Here is a 14542-nt window from a genome sequence, read left to right on the forward strand (position 1 = left end):
AGAGGGTGAAAATGGCTTGCTCTCAGGGGCCTTGACAACCTTTGCCCTCCTGGCTCTTGTTTCGGGCCCTGTAATTGCCACTGACCAATGGGCTCCTGGTTGAAACTAGATCCTGGCTGCAGCTATTAATGCCCCCCCTCCAAACGGATCTTGTTTTGATTCCTGATGCTTTTATAGGTTTTGTCTTTAGGAGACATTCCTGGTCGGCACATACCGTGCACTCCTTTCTGCCCTTATTTTCCTTCCTTCCCGTCTTGTGGGGCCATTACCCCCCTTCCTGCACTCACAAACATACACACAGTCATGACCAGCCTTTGCACATTTGTATATGTGTGTATGTGTGTGCATGAGTGGGCGCACACTTGTAGGCTAAGGCTACTGACCAGCCCACCCTCCTCTGGCCCCTCCTGACAGCCAGCTACACTCCATGAACTTGGCCACCCGTCACAGCTGCGTTAAGATTGAAGGATGGGGGGCCCGTGTATCCAGCTGGGTCGGAAGACATAGGTGGGGGCAGGGCAGGCCCAGATGCAGATGGTTTAGGTCAAATGGAGATGTTTGAGTACAAAGGGGGAGGGGGGTTTAGGAGCTCAGGGGCACAATAACTCCAGAGGTTACTCCTCAACCCCTGGATAAATGCATTCTTGGGAGTTAGAGTTTACATTAGTTTAGATGAGTTTGTGTTGGAAAATTTTATTTGTCTTAACTAAGTTTCGGTTTACTGCTTTTTTTCTTTTTCTTTTTTTTTTTTCTCCAACCTGAACCTTGAATTGCCCGTCAGTCATCCAGATTTGGCATTTGTAGTCAAAACTCAGTCCAGTGTTAATTTTAAAGAGCTTTAAATTATCATCTACATTAGTGATAGAACTCTGCAACTGTTTGGCTGTGAGCCAGGTTTTCTCCTTTTCACAATGTTTCCTGTTGATTTCTCTATTTCCAATACAGACAACATTTTGTCTTTATTTGTGTTTGCTCACTGGTCTTATTTGTGTTGCCCTTCTTGTCTGTTGCAGAATGGCAGTGCAGGATGGGCAGATGAGGCTGACAGTAGCAGAGGAAGAGGAGAAGCCTCCAGAGACTTTGCAAAGGTGAGCGCTTGAAAAAACAAGTGATGTCCAGATGGTTTGCAAAAACAACCAAAAGTACACACTTTTACACAATTTACATTGTCATAACATTAATTCAAATGAAAGTCAAACTTGTAGCAAATGTTTTTCAAGAATATATATCGTTTACATTTTTTAATGAATGCAATATTTGTTGTTTTCACCCTGCTTATTTCAGTTCATACTTTTAGGTTGAAAAAGATCAAATAAAAACGATCAGGCCCATTCACAAAGACAGCAGACAGCTATATTTCCAGTGAGAATTTAACTTTCTAAGGGGGCTGCGCTCGGAGAGGAAACATTAATGCGCTAATAAGTTTATGTTCTTTTAACAGCTGTATGAGCTGGACAATGATCCCAAAAGGAAGGAGTTTTTGGACGATCTGTTTACATTCATGCAAAAACGAGGTAAGCATACTCTCCAGGAATTAACAGCATATTAAACAGCATCTGCCATTTGCTTTTCCCCTGCCAAGCTCATAGTTTCTTTCAATTATGTCATATTAGTTTGGCATTAACTTAAAAAGCGCAGGTTTATTTGTACTCCAGTAAGATTAAAATGAATAATGCTAAGCACTCGCTGTAGTTTTCTTCAAACATGTTTCCATTTGGAGTTCTCTACATGCTATTGTTTTGGGTATAAATAAGAGTGTATTTTGGCTGTATGTGTGAATTTATAAACTAGAAATTGCTCACCTTTGCTTTCTTAACTCTTAAGGAATGCAGGGTGTTTTGAACTAATTTGTCACCCTCTGCCCCTCTGGGTAAAAGCAAATACCGCACAGCTTCCTTTTCCCTAAGAGTCATTTCCTGGCTAAGTGTAAGAAGGGGTTGCTACTTTTTTTTTCGGAATTTCATTGTATACTGACGAGTGTTAAGCCTGCGGCCCATATTTATTATTTGGTGATTCAAGCACTAGAACACGCAAGAACAGTAAAGATTAAGAGTACATTTGATAGTTGTTTACCTATGTGAGTCTTTTCTTCCAATATGTTTCAGCTTGTCTACTTGTCAACTATACTATGGCACTGATCAATCCAAAAAAAAAAAAAACATGCTGCAACTCACACTGCACCAGTTTAGAAATCCTTTACTAATTCCCTTCCCAAGAGTAAAGGCTTTAAGGCATCAGCAGGTGAGAGCTGCCTCAGTTGATCCTTCATTATCGGAGCCAAGTAGATCTGACAGTGGCCTAATCTATTAAGTTGGCCAACGGACAGGGAGGGTCTGCTGATCTTGTGCAGGATAGTCACTGTCTAATAGGCCCTTCACAACCCACCGCTATTGCAGTTGTGCTTTTAACCTGTAGCCACAATGGGAACATGTGTTGAGCAATCCTTCCGAAGTGAATCATAATGTGATTGCAGTTCTGCATATTTCACATTATGTTTTAAGAGGATGTGATGAGACATGATGGTATTTGTGTGTGCAGCTCATAATATTTATGTGATACCATTTGTATGTGAAGGTACTCGCACAGCATAGTTTTTTGCTGTATGTCACACTGTGATTGATCGGTATCCGCACACTTGTAGATTGGTCTATGAGGACATAAATGACTGTGTATCTGTATGCATATTTTTGAAAAGGATGTCCACAATTCTTACTCCAGTTTAGCTTCTACTTATGCCTGTCAGTTATGGTTCTTAACAGTTCTTCAGGGCCCAGCATTATGGGATGTTGACTCAACCAGGCCCACTAACTCGAGTGAAAATACACGGTGCCTTCATCTATTTCATTCCCTGAAAATGTTCCTCCAACAACACAAGCTTAGCCAAGTTCCTGGAAAAAGTCAATAAAACAAAATGGAAACAAATCGATGCTGAAACGCAACATAGCTAAGCCCAAACGCAACAAAGCCCAACGACAGGGAATTTCACAAGAAGTGGTTAGAAAAGTTTTTGTTTATCTACTGGAATCAGAGGAATGACACAACTTCCTCTATTACTGAAGTATCACATTCTATCACATTGTCAGTAACGGCAACGGCGATGGGAAAAGTAATTTGATTACTCATTACCAAAAAAATAATACCGTTAGTAATGCCGTTATAATCTTAATGCCGTTATACTCTAACGCCGTTATTACCAACTCTGCCATTAATGTCATGCAAAAGGTGGCTACGAGAGCCATCTTACCTCAGATAAATGTTTCTTGTGATAACACAAAGGTAACAAGAAAAAACATAAATAAACAAATAAGGTGGACAGGGTTTTTTTAAATTATTGTTTTCTTAGTAATTTACTGAGAGTACTTTTGTGTAACAAAAGCGGCACAATCCCTTATTTGTGAAGGGTTTTTTGTGGCATAGCATTTGCTAAATTAAAGCAATCACACAATTTATACTATTTACTCAATTGAGCACCAGATGTGGTGGTTAATTTAGAAATAAAGCTGATCTCACAATCTGATATGAAAAATGCATGAGAGGACAGTAATACAGGCGCTCAACTCGAATGACGACAGCTGCTAACGGCTAGCTTAGGGGGATACACTGTAGGTGTGTGCTTTGATGCTGGTGTTAGGGAAATGTTGATACAAATTTATAAGCAGAATCAAAATAAAGATTTGAAAATGATTCTTTTGTGGTGACAGTTTTGCAACAGATTCTACACTGGGACCTGTCCTTGATGCCCCGCTCCAATCCACAGGAGCAGGAGGCTCTGAGGGTCTGATCTAGCTAAGCGCATGGAGGTCTTGTTTAGAGGATGATGAATTAAGGAGAGTCAAAGAGGGAGGGACAGGATCTGTCAGGCTCCTGTTAGCATCTCTTTCTGTGGCAGACACTGGGAGTGGTTTGCTGACCCTTTACTCAAGCTGGTCAGATAGAGAAATCCATCAAGCTGGCAAAAATGCCACTTTAAACAGATAACTGACTGATTACACCACCACCTTCCCCATTAAAGTAAATAAACTGGTCCACTAATAAGTCTGAATTTGAAAGTGACAACTTGTTCTATCTGCATGATGTTCAGCTTGTTGAGTTGAATTACATCTCCGGGGTGAGTGTAACTGGAATCAGCTTGCAAGGATCAAGTTCCTGTGTCATCTGTACAAGTGACTACTAGTAAGGGAGTGCAAGGGTCAGTGGTGGACAACAGTTGTAACAAATATTACTGATTCGCCAGAGTGCCCATCAATAATGGACACATATGAGGCACAAAAACTATATATATATATTATTTCTGTTTGAGTGTTTGAATTTGGGAACATCAAAGGGCACCGATAAAGCAAATGTCATCGATGTCATTGAAAAGGTGAAAATGTAATGGCCTGTAAAATACTAAAAGAATGTGGATCTGACTTGAAAACATCTTGGAGAGCTGATGAAACAATCGTACAACAGAGAAGGGTATAATTTCAGCTACTGAAGGATGAATTCTTCATCTCTTCCTTAAGACAAGAGGCACTTGGCTGACCTCTGCTGTCTCTCAAACCAGAGCCCTAATCACAGGGAGATGCTGGGCCACTTTTTTGCCAAGCTCTTGTTGATGATACCCTCTAATTACTCTGCACTCACTATGCCTTCTGTTTTGTGTGATAGACATACAGCCAATGTTATTGCACTAGTTTTGTGATTAGAGATGACTTAGACAGCTTCTTTTTTTAACATTTTTGTTTGAATTGGACATGATGTGAAAAAATGCCAGCTTCTAAATTGGAAGTGGAATGTTTACCTCTGTTTAACAGTTAATTTAGGGAGACAGATTGTGAGGATAAGTAGAATCCACTAGGATCTCTGGACAGAGAGAGACAAATGGTGAGGTGCTTTTCCCACCTTGGTAAGGGGCCTTTAAGTCTTGAAAGGAAAGCAACAACGGAAGGAAAACTTACGAGGGATTCCCATTTCCTGCCTCTGCGCTTAAAAACATGCCTGTTTGGTGTGTGTGTATGTGCGTGTGTGTGTTAACGGTTGAGGAATTTTAGCAGCTGTCCTAAATGGTGTCAGTGAGTAAAGGGGCCCATTGATAGGCTCTGTATCACAGAAATGGCTGAAGACACTCCTAGAACCCTTTTAACCTTTACTTCCTTTGCTTTCGTTACTGCTCCTGTCACACCAAATTATGGAGGGGTCACAGGAATATTTGTTGCGTCTATCGTTGAATTCCTTTTGCTTTCCCCAGTCTTTGTTGCTTATAACTTTAGAGAAGGATTTCTGCCTTAATTAATCAGAGAACCTCATGTATATATTACTCCTTTGTTGCAGAAAGAAACATTAGCTAATGGCCTGACATGTACATGTAATATAAATGCACTTTGGAAGAGTGTACATAACCCTGATGAGTTACAGCGACATCACTGTTCATTAGATCCATTACAGGTTTTCCTGTCTCACTCCCACTCACTGCAGAAAGAAAGAAAATCCTCCTGCTGGCTTGAAGCTATTAACCACCTTAAAGGTTTTGATTGAGCAGATGGGTGATTGTTTGTTATGTTTTGACGGCCAGGCACTTTCTTATTGGGGATGGAGGTTTGGCACAAGAGGTGGGGTGTTTCATAAGTGAGGCTGTTAGAAAAATGGGTGCATGATGAGGTGGGGAAAAAAAGGGGGGAGAAAATAAGAGTGATGCAGCCAACTGCCTCTGATGGACAGAGCCAGAGAGAGAGGCTCCTGTTCATTGAAATTACCAGTCAAGAGGACAAGGGCGGGGGCTGGGGGGCCTTGAAGACAAGTGTTTCTCCTTCTCCGCCAGCCAGAAAACCTCACACGTCGCAGTCAGCTAAGGAAAGATCCTTCCTTCTTAATGGGAAGTGGAGCTACACCTTAAGAAGGACCACATAGTGTGCTATCATTGCTGTAGAGGAAATCCCTATATTCCAGATTTAGATCTGATAATGACAATAAAGTGGTAGAAAAGGAGTCGCCCGTCTCATTAAGATGTTGTGGTCTTGATGGAGCTCGAGAAAGATTTACAGAATTAGAGGGAGAAGTTGGAAAGGGAGGAGAGGGGAAGATGGCAATGATTAAAATGAAGGTTTCTCATTTTATAGCAGCTCCATAATAAAATTTACTATGAGATGCTCTGCTTCCTCCTTTAAATGCTCTGTGTAGCTCATAATAAATTGTTCAGGAGCCAAGTAGCAAATAAGAACCGATGACTTTTTGTCTGGTCTTTGGTTGTCTTGGTCTGGGGTTTAGTGTTACAGAATGTTAATTTTTTACATGATTCCTCTGCTGAGAATACCAGTCAAAGTAGTAAAATGTTGAGCAGTTAAAACATGCGCATTCCTGAAGGTTTTCTCAGATTTAAAAAAAAAAAAAAGATTTTTGTGTCCAGATTAAGCTGTGTTTTTAGTATTTGTATTGTGGGAAAAGTGGCTTCCCAGCAGGACATTAGAGGAAGTTCCCCAACTGTAACCCAGAGACCCAGAGCTCTGTCCACACCAATTACACCATGAATGGGCTCTGGGGGATCCATGTATGCATTATATTACTCCCCTGGTCAGCCACACACTGGCCCTCGTAACAGCAGGCCCTCTATACAAACACCACGCCACAATAGGAACATTCTCTGGCTCTTTGATACGGCCTCATTTTCCTTTAGTTAACACCCCACAAATTCTGGAAACTGGCAGCACCTGGTTTAACAGTAAAAACACATGGTATTGTGAGCACATTTGTCTCTTTTAGATGAAGTGTTAGTTTGCATTTGAAAGTTTTTCTCTATCTGAGATACTGCACATTTGTTTGGCAACAGGAAACTATTAGGTTTTCAATTTGGTGATAAATGTTCTTATTTTGACTAGTTTCTTTTATCTGATTTATGAGTGTGTTTATCTGAAGTCTTTTAGGTCTGATAAGTGTGTTTTACATTAAGTGCAGCAATTACATGTAATGAGGAACTGACATTTTGTCCTCTTGTCTTTCCTTCTGTCTTTATCTCCTTCCTCCTTCTTTGCCCCCACCAAATTCTCCTTCCCCCTCTGTTTATTGTGCTACAGTTACAACCACTGAAACTTGATAACACCATGGGGGATAAGGGTGGAGGGCCACACTGTGGCCTGCTTGGGGGGGAGTGACTGGATTAAAGGGTCTCCTGTCCAACATGGGATGATTAATGATCTCTAAATAAGTGGGGGCCAGACTTTTTGATAGGGCAGCCCTGACAGACAGCAGACAAGGGAGTGACCGTCGCGTGTCTGTAAGTGTTAAAAAAGAGAAAGCAGAGGATGAAGGATGAAGAGGGCTGACGTGGAAACCACAGTAGGAGACGAGGGCAGACGAGGTGCCAGGGTGACTGAGCAGAGGTTAAAGGAGACATCAGGCTGCTTGCGTAGAAACAAGGCCATGCTCTTTTATTTAGCTTTTTAAAGCACTCTGTCAGTAGTCTGAAGCTGAGGTTGCCAGTCAGACTGAAAGATAATCTGAACATTTCAGAAAAGTAGAACTGGCGGCAAAGAGGCCCTAATCTCACAAAAGGGTTTCTACCCAAATGATACACAGACGCCGGCTACTACTTTCTAATCACTGCTCCAGATTCCAGAAGAAGACTCAAAAAGAAGAGTCAAAACATATCCAATTTGAACATATCGTCCCCTGCATTTGTGATCAAACATTTTGTGGCTTCCATCTTTATATATTTGGGCTGTGAGATGATCTTTAACTTTGTGACTCCACCCAGTGGCTGGCAAATTACAGCCCAGCCTTTGTGGAGCAAGCATGTGCAGTGGTAACGTTCTTCCTTCAAAACAAAAGGAAATAGTACTTCTCCTGATGGTTCTGTATGTGTGTGTGTGTGTGTGTGTGTGTTTGGGGGAAGAATGGGGGATATCAAATGAAAATCTTGTGACTTTTTGGGGGGTTTTCTTTTGTTTTTGTTTGTTTCTTTCCAGTCAAGGCTACTCTTTGTTTATTTTCCTCTGTGTTTCATTATCCCAGCCCCCAATCGCTTCCATCTCCCTGTTATTTCCTTTGTCATTGAGCTGACTGCTGGACAGCCACGTATTGCCTCAGTGCTGCCCATCTTTAATTACGACCGTACTGTACAGGGATTTTAGACTTTAAGCTGCAGAGCTGAGAGAGGTTGTTAATCATTATGCTTATAAGTATCTGAGCAGGGAAGAGGACAAGTGTAGGCCTCAAGCAGATCCACGCATGCAGCGAGGTCACAGGTGAGAGTAAAAATAATACTGGCACTCAGATCACTCATGTGTCTTGTTTAGTCTTCAGTTGAATATATTTCTTAAAAAAAATCTGAAATACAAATATAACAAACTCATCCAGTTGAGGAAAATATGCAAAAGTAAGATTTGCATTCATTTGAAAAGCAGCACACGGGAATGATGGACACACGGCATAGTGAACTGATATCCTTGTCAAAGATTTAGTTACATAGGTTGATCAATGACTTAACATTTTCATAAATCAAGAAAAGACACGTTATCATAAAGTGACACAAAGGTCTTTTTTTTTTAAAATTTGTTTTCTTACAAATTCAATTTCAATGTGAAACCCAGGTGCTTTTACATCACTATGTTGTTCCTGTCCTTTGTGGGGGTTTTCTGAAGCTGTTTGCACATGAAACTCTCTTGTGATCAACAAATTTCCCAAACTTCTGCTATCTCTGCATATCTGCATGTCTTGCTTCTACATCTGTGTCCTGTGTGTGCTCTTAAAGCAATGTTTCCTGCCCTCCACACCCCTGTGATGGATGGTATGAAATGCATTACAGCCCCCAGAGGAGCCCTACACCAATACAATAGCCCTGAGCTCACTTCCAGTGCAGCTCTGCAGCAGTGTTCCATAAGCCACACAGTAACCAAGATGTGAGTGCAAAGGGGCCTAATGGAAACCGAGGGAAGAAATGGATGCGAAACACAGATGCTTTTACATCTAAAAAAAATGCTCGTGACTCTTAAGATGATGGAGATTTTTATTTTATTATTATTTTTTTATGCTGTATCAGATACAGGTATTGGTCAGTTACCAAGTATTGATGTGTAAGTGTGACTAGACTGGCTTTCATCTTCTGAAACTACCTGTACCTAACTGTCTGTATAACCTTTAAACCAGCATAAATCAGCTGGACCTCTGACCTTGGCAACGCATGGCCTTATTCTCATGGAGAATCTTTTTTCGTTTATCTCCACTGTGTGCCTCATTCTTACACATTTTTTTTTCTTCTGCTTTATACCCACTGACACACAGTTTCTGACAGGTTCAGCTGAATTTTGAACTAAACTAATGTCGCTTTAAGCCTAAAGGTTAAGCCTAACCTCTGCAGTTTTTTCCAAAGTCCCTCCTATGATTGTGCATTTTCATTTAGTTGTCACACAAACATTCTTGACATTTTCTGCTGTTTACAGGGTCAAGCTATTGGGCTACTTTTCTCCAACTTGACTTTCCAGTTAAATGTAAACATGGAGTAGAGGTCATTCAGTAAAAGTGACCGACCTGGACGTTTGAATCCTGACACCAAAACACAGTAACTAATATGTCATCTGAACATATTTTCTGTATGTATTTTAGACTTCTTATTTTAGACTGAATGCATATCTAAGTTCAACAGTCTTTTTCTTTTTTTTAAGAGTGCTTTATTGACCTTTTCCTAAATGGCATCCCTTCACAATACAGGTCTTCACAAACAATGTGTGTAACTGTGGCATATATCAACACCCCTCCCCCACTACCCAAACACTAAAAAAACTTAAGCTTTCATGTACTGTTTGTCCTTTGTATCTATCTATGGCTTGGTCACAAATTGAATTTTGCTGAAAGATATATTATGTCAAATTACATTAGAACTATAACTTGGCTCTTAAACTCATTCTGACTTTCTGTGTCCTTGAAGAATGGATACGAGTATAACTGGTATACCAGTATGTTGCATCAGGTCTAGTTACTTTAAGCCAGCTAGAACAAGTAGAGTAGATTTTGATAAGGCTGAAACAATCAAAGATGCATTTAACCCCTCAAGTCACAACGTGTATTCCCACTTGCTGTTTTCATTTTTTTACTGCAGTTTACTGCACTTAACAGACTCACATACCTGGAAGGGCAAACCTGTTTTACACACACTATTAAGGCATATCTGTCATCCATCTCTGTTCACAAAATGTCTAAACATATTTACTCTAGAAAAACAAATTACCACATACTAAGTGGAACTGCAAAGATGGTGGAGAAGTACTTCTCACGTATTAAAATGTGTCTCATGCATGAGTAACACAACAGGTTTTAGTGGTTGCTTTAGTTCAACTCCAGGTATGAAGCTTGTCGTGCTTAAGACCTAAAGTTATCAAAAAAATTCTCTACTGAGGTTACGTATTGTCAAATGAACCCATCATAGTGGTTTTTTGTAATTTCATAGGGATTGTATTGTCTGATCTCTTAATTATAGAATACATGTAGATTGCTGGACTCGCAGTAATGCATTCAAAGTGCTGGCCTGTAACTAGTAAATTTCAAATTCACCAACCATCTATTTCCTGATTATGGACATTTTTAGAGAGGAGAAACACCCATAGATAATAGTTGCTTGCTTTCAATAAAAGGCTGCTGGGTGGCATAACCTAACCAAATTTATGATGAAGAGCAAAAAGTGAGACACACTAATAGATGGATGCAAGAACCTGTGCAGTCAGCATACTGGTCAGTAATTTTCCTCTTTGTCAAGAACAAAAGAGAAAAACATAACAGGGACTAGAAATTTTAGCTATGTTGGGGAGATGGACAGTTTACATTTGTTAGATTCTCCTTGACCTTTTATCCATTTGCTAAATTATACAAAGAGCTTTAATCTGTATTTCAATTAATAAATGCCTACTTTTAATGGCTTAAATGTTTTTTTGTTTTGCGTAATCACCTTGATAGAAAAGCCTTTTGAACACAAGACTTATGATAGAAGAAAAAGTAGATTCACCGTCTAGTGAAATGCCCGTGTGCAATTTTTTTTTAATGTATGAACAACTAAGATATTGCCAGTCTGGCATACATAAGTCACTAAACCCAGCCCCCTACCCCTGAGCATAAGAAACCTCAGTCATTCTTCAGTGTGTCCATCCGCCCATCCATTCATTCATCTCTCTGTTGGCTCCATATCAGCCTGCGCTGATTGGGGTCTTGTCAGTTGATCTGCTGGGTCTCTGGGGATGGAGGGGACTTGGGTTACAGTTGGAGAGGCCATCTCACTTTTCGCGCCATCCAACCTTTTCAATCCCCCCTCCCCCTCTTTTTCACCAGGTGACCCATCTTTATGACCCACAGAAAGAGTCATGTTTCTCTCGTTTTTGTCCTTCTCACGGTGTGTCTAATGATGTCAAATTCAGTTTTAAGATTATTCACCCGAAAAGCTGGCAAGATAAAGGCTAGTCAAAGCCCTTTCAATATGTTTTAAGCATTTATCAGCTTTATTAGTAAAAACAAGTTTTATTGCAAAACTGCATTTGAAGACCTTTTAATCTTCATCTGTAATAGTGTTATGGTCTGCGGTCTGACCCAGTGTGTGAACAGGACACATTGAGATTTGTTGCGGCTGACCTTTGTTGGGAGATTTGCCAGTTTTTCTCTGTTTTACACGCCAAATGAAAGCAGTTGACGGTGCACAGAAGACAGCTCCTTTATTTACTGGCTGTCTGCTCTCTGTAATAATTCTTATAAAGAAGTTCCTTTCACTGTTTCATGTGAAAAATAGTCACTTCAAATGAATTCTCCATCATCATGTGTTTTGCCTTTTCCTACCAAGTTGTCCTTCTGGTTCAAAGCCAACTGTTAAAGCAAGACAAGAAGTCATTGACATTTAAAAGAAAAGCAAGGCCAATCTGCATTTTTCAGAAAATCCTTTCATTGTTTCATCAATAATGGCATACATGCGGTTTGTGCAAACGTATTTTATGTTTGTGAGCTGATCTGATCTGGCATATTTTTCATGCACTTCAAATGCAAAGTACTAAACACTGCGTTGTGTTCTACGTACTTATATTACTGTTACTACTGCTGTTACTATGGCCACACTGACAGGTGTTAAACCTCTTCAGCTAAGTATGTTTTTTTTTGTTTTTTTTAGTAATAGACATTAAAGAATTTTCTTTCTGTGTGTGTACCAGCTGTAGATTTAGCTTCATGCTTGGAATAGCAATGTATCTATAGTGTAACGTTATGTTTAACTTCCCTTATGTGGAGGGTACATATCTTAACACTTGATATGAATTGGTCTGTCATGCGAGTGGTGGCTCTGCCTGCACTAAAGATAGAAAATTCCATGCACTCAAGGCTTTTTTACCTTTTATGTCCCTGGCAGCGCATTAAAAATAAAACAAACATGCCCCTGCATACAGCAGGGTCCTGACAATATGCTGGCTTGACGTATGAACATATAAACTAAACAGCCAAGGGCTGCCTGTATAAAGTAAACTCACAGCATGTGGAGCCCAGACACTCGTCTGTCCTGTCAGTGTCTCTCTGACCCATTTTAATGAAGGATTATAGCTGTTCTTTGTCGCAGTTCTCCAAAAATCAAACAGTAATTTTAAGACCATGATTCCAAAGGTATGAATTAGCTTTGAGGCGAATATAAACAAGAATTTCTAGAGGGATGCTGCTTTAAATGTATCATTTAGAGTGTAATTAGGTGGGAGCTGTAAAATACTAACAAAAAAAAAGAACAATCTCCAACAGCAGATCATCTGAAGGAAGCGGAAATTTATAGACACGGCATTACAGCACTTCACGCAGTTTGACATACCAAGAGTATTATTGGAGCAGTTTATGTCTTCAAGTAATTAATCTTACTGACATTTCGTAATGCAGAATGCGTCACTCACTGTGGACGTCCTGCATAATATTTTTGGATGACTGTTTCTTACTAAGGGTTGCTCTGGTAAATCAAATGAACGTACTTATGTTAAAGTTAGGAAATAATCTGAAGTGCGCCGAAGAGAGACATAGACCTGGTTTAGTCTTTTCTGATGTGTAGATGTGATGATTGGGGTAGGGAGGAGGAAGAGGAAGGTGTGGATGGGTGGTGGGGAGTGGGTGCTCTAAAAGGACTCAGACACTGCCATGAGGCCAGGGGCTGTTTGTGTTGGCTGACACCTTCCTTACAGCAGTAATCCAGTCTTTCTCCAGCTGGCTAACTGCAACACCTCCCCCTTCCTTTTTTCCTTTCTTACCTCCTTCCTTCCTTCCCTTGTAATGGCAGCAAAAACTGTCTCTTTGCACTTTCTTTTCTTCTCTTTCTCTTATCTTATAATTACTCATCACTGCATGATTAATCCCCCTTACATTGACCCGAATCTCACTTATCTGATATCAATAAAAAAAGAATAATGCATGAAATTAATCTTCAAAGGCATCAGAAAAGATAAAGCAACTAAACAATATGAGGTGGTGTGTTGTTCTCTCTCTCTCTCTTCTTTTTTCCCATTTCTTTCTCCACTGTAAATGGCAGTGAAACCTCACACCAGCCAGTGCTCATTCAGTAAAAAATTCATTTCCTGTGTGTTGGCCGCTTTAAGGCTATCACCCTCGTCTCTTAATTATTTAAAGAATGCCCATCAAGCGAAGTCAGCAATATTTAATTTACCACCACTGGCGTCAGGGGCACCCAATTGATTTATTATAGAAGCCCTTTTAATGTGAACAGCTGTTTCCTGCTAAAAATAGGTCAGGGGTCAGATAAAATGACCTTGTTCCTTTTTTTGAGGGCAGGGTCGATCACATTGAGATCAAAAGGTAGAACTATAATGTGATATTCACTCAGACTATCTCTTTCTGTTAATCACAATTTCCTCATGACCCGATCAGTAACTTCTCTCTAATATGACTGACAAAAGTTTTCTTGAATACAGATTTATTTTGTTGTTGTTTTTTTGTTGTCTGTTTTACTGTATGTCAGGAGAGAACTGATTTGAAGATTCTGCATTCATTATGCAATTCCATTTGAGGGGAAACATCACAGGCAAAAAGATATCGATCATCTTCACACACACACTTCCATATATGAATCCTTCAAAGGCATACTCCTTACTTTTTCTTTCCTGAAGTCTAGCCGTTTGAAAGCTAGCCGTGTGGCTCTTGTGTGCACAGTGGAGGCTGAAGGAAAGACTTAGGGAGTGGTTCAGGGGCCCTCAGCCTCGGCACTTCCCACCAGAGCAACCTCTGACCCCTGGTGCCATTAATCACTAGGCTTCTGATGGCCCAGTCCCTGGGGGAAAATCAGTCCAGGGCAAAGGATGATGGGAGGTGAAGCCTGCAGCCAATTACCGATTGGCTCAGAGCGGTCAAATGGACAAATCAGGGCTTTACAGAGAGATGAAATACCCAGTAGTTGCGTACTTGAGGCCTCATGTCATGAAGTGGTCTTGTATCCTTGACCATTATATTGTATGTGGTCTTCTCTAAAGAAAATATGGCTACAATTTCAAAATGGGAACAAGTACAGCAGCCATTTAGTGTATGTGAGTCAGAGGAGCTGTGCTATGATCAAAAGAGATGT

The 14542-nt window shown here is 40.3% G+C and overlaps 1 protein-coding gene across 4 annotated transcripts in view; it reads left to right on the forward strand.

Moving 5' to 3' along the window:
* LOC140301600 (AT-rich interactive domain-containing protein 3B-like) overlaps window positions 1-14542 on the forward strand; it is a 52300-nt gene that overhangs the window by 26191 nt on the left and 11567 nt on the right. For all 4 annotated transcript variants that reach the window (XR_011914921.1, XM_072380146.1, XM_072380147.1 and 1 more), the window contains exons 3-4: window positions 1014-1088; window positions 1442-1514. Coding sequence is in view for 3 of the 4 variants with exons in the window: in XM_072380146.1 (XP_072236247.1) it covers window positions 1014-1088; window positions 1442-1514 (148 nt within the window). In the remaining variant the exon portion in view is untranslated. The remainder of the gene's footprint in view (window positions 1-1013; window positions 1089-1441; window positions 1515-14542) is intronic.

This window comes from Leuresthes tenuis, unplaced genomic scaffold (assembly GCF_036924035.1).
Source record: "Leuresthes tenuis unplaced genomic scaffold, fLeuTen1.0.hap1 SCAF_2, whole genome shotgun sequence".
Classification (NCBI taxonomy): domain Eukaryota; kingdom Metazoa; phylum Chordata; class Actinopteri; order Atheriniformes; family Atherinopsidae; genus Leuresthes; species Leuresthes tenuis.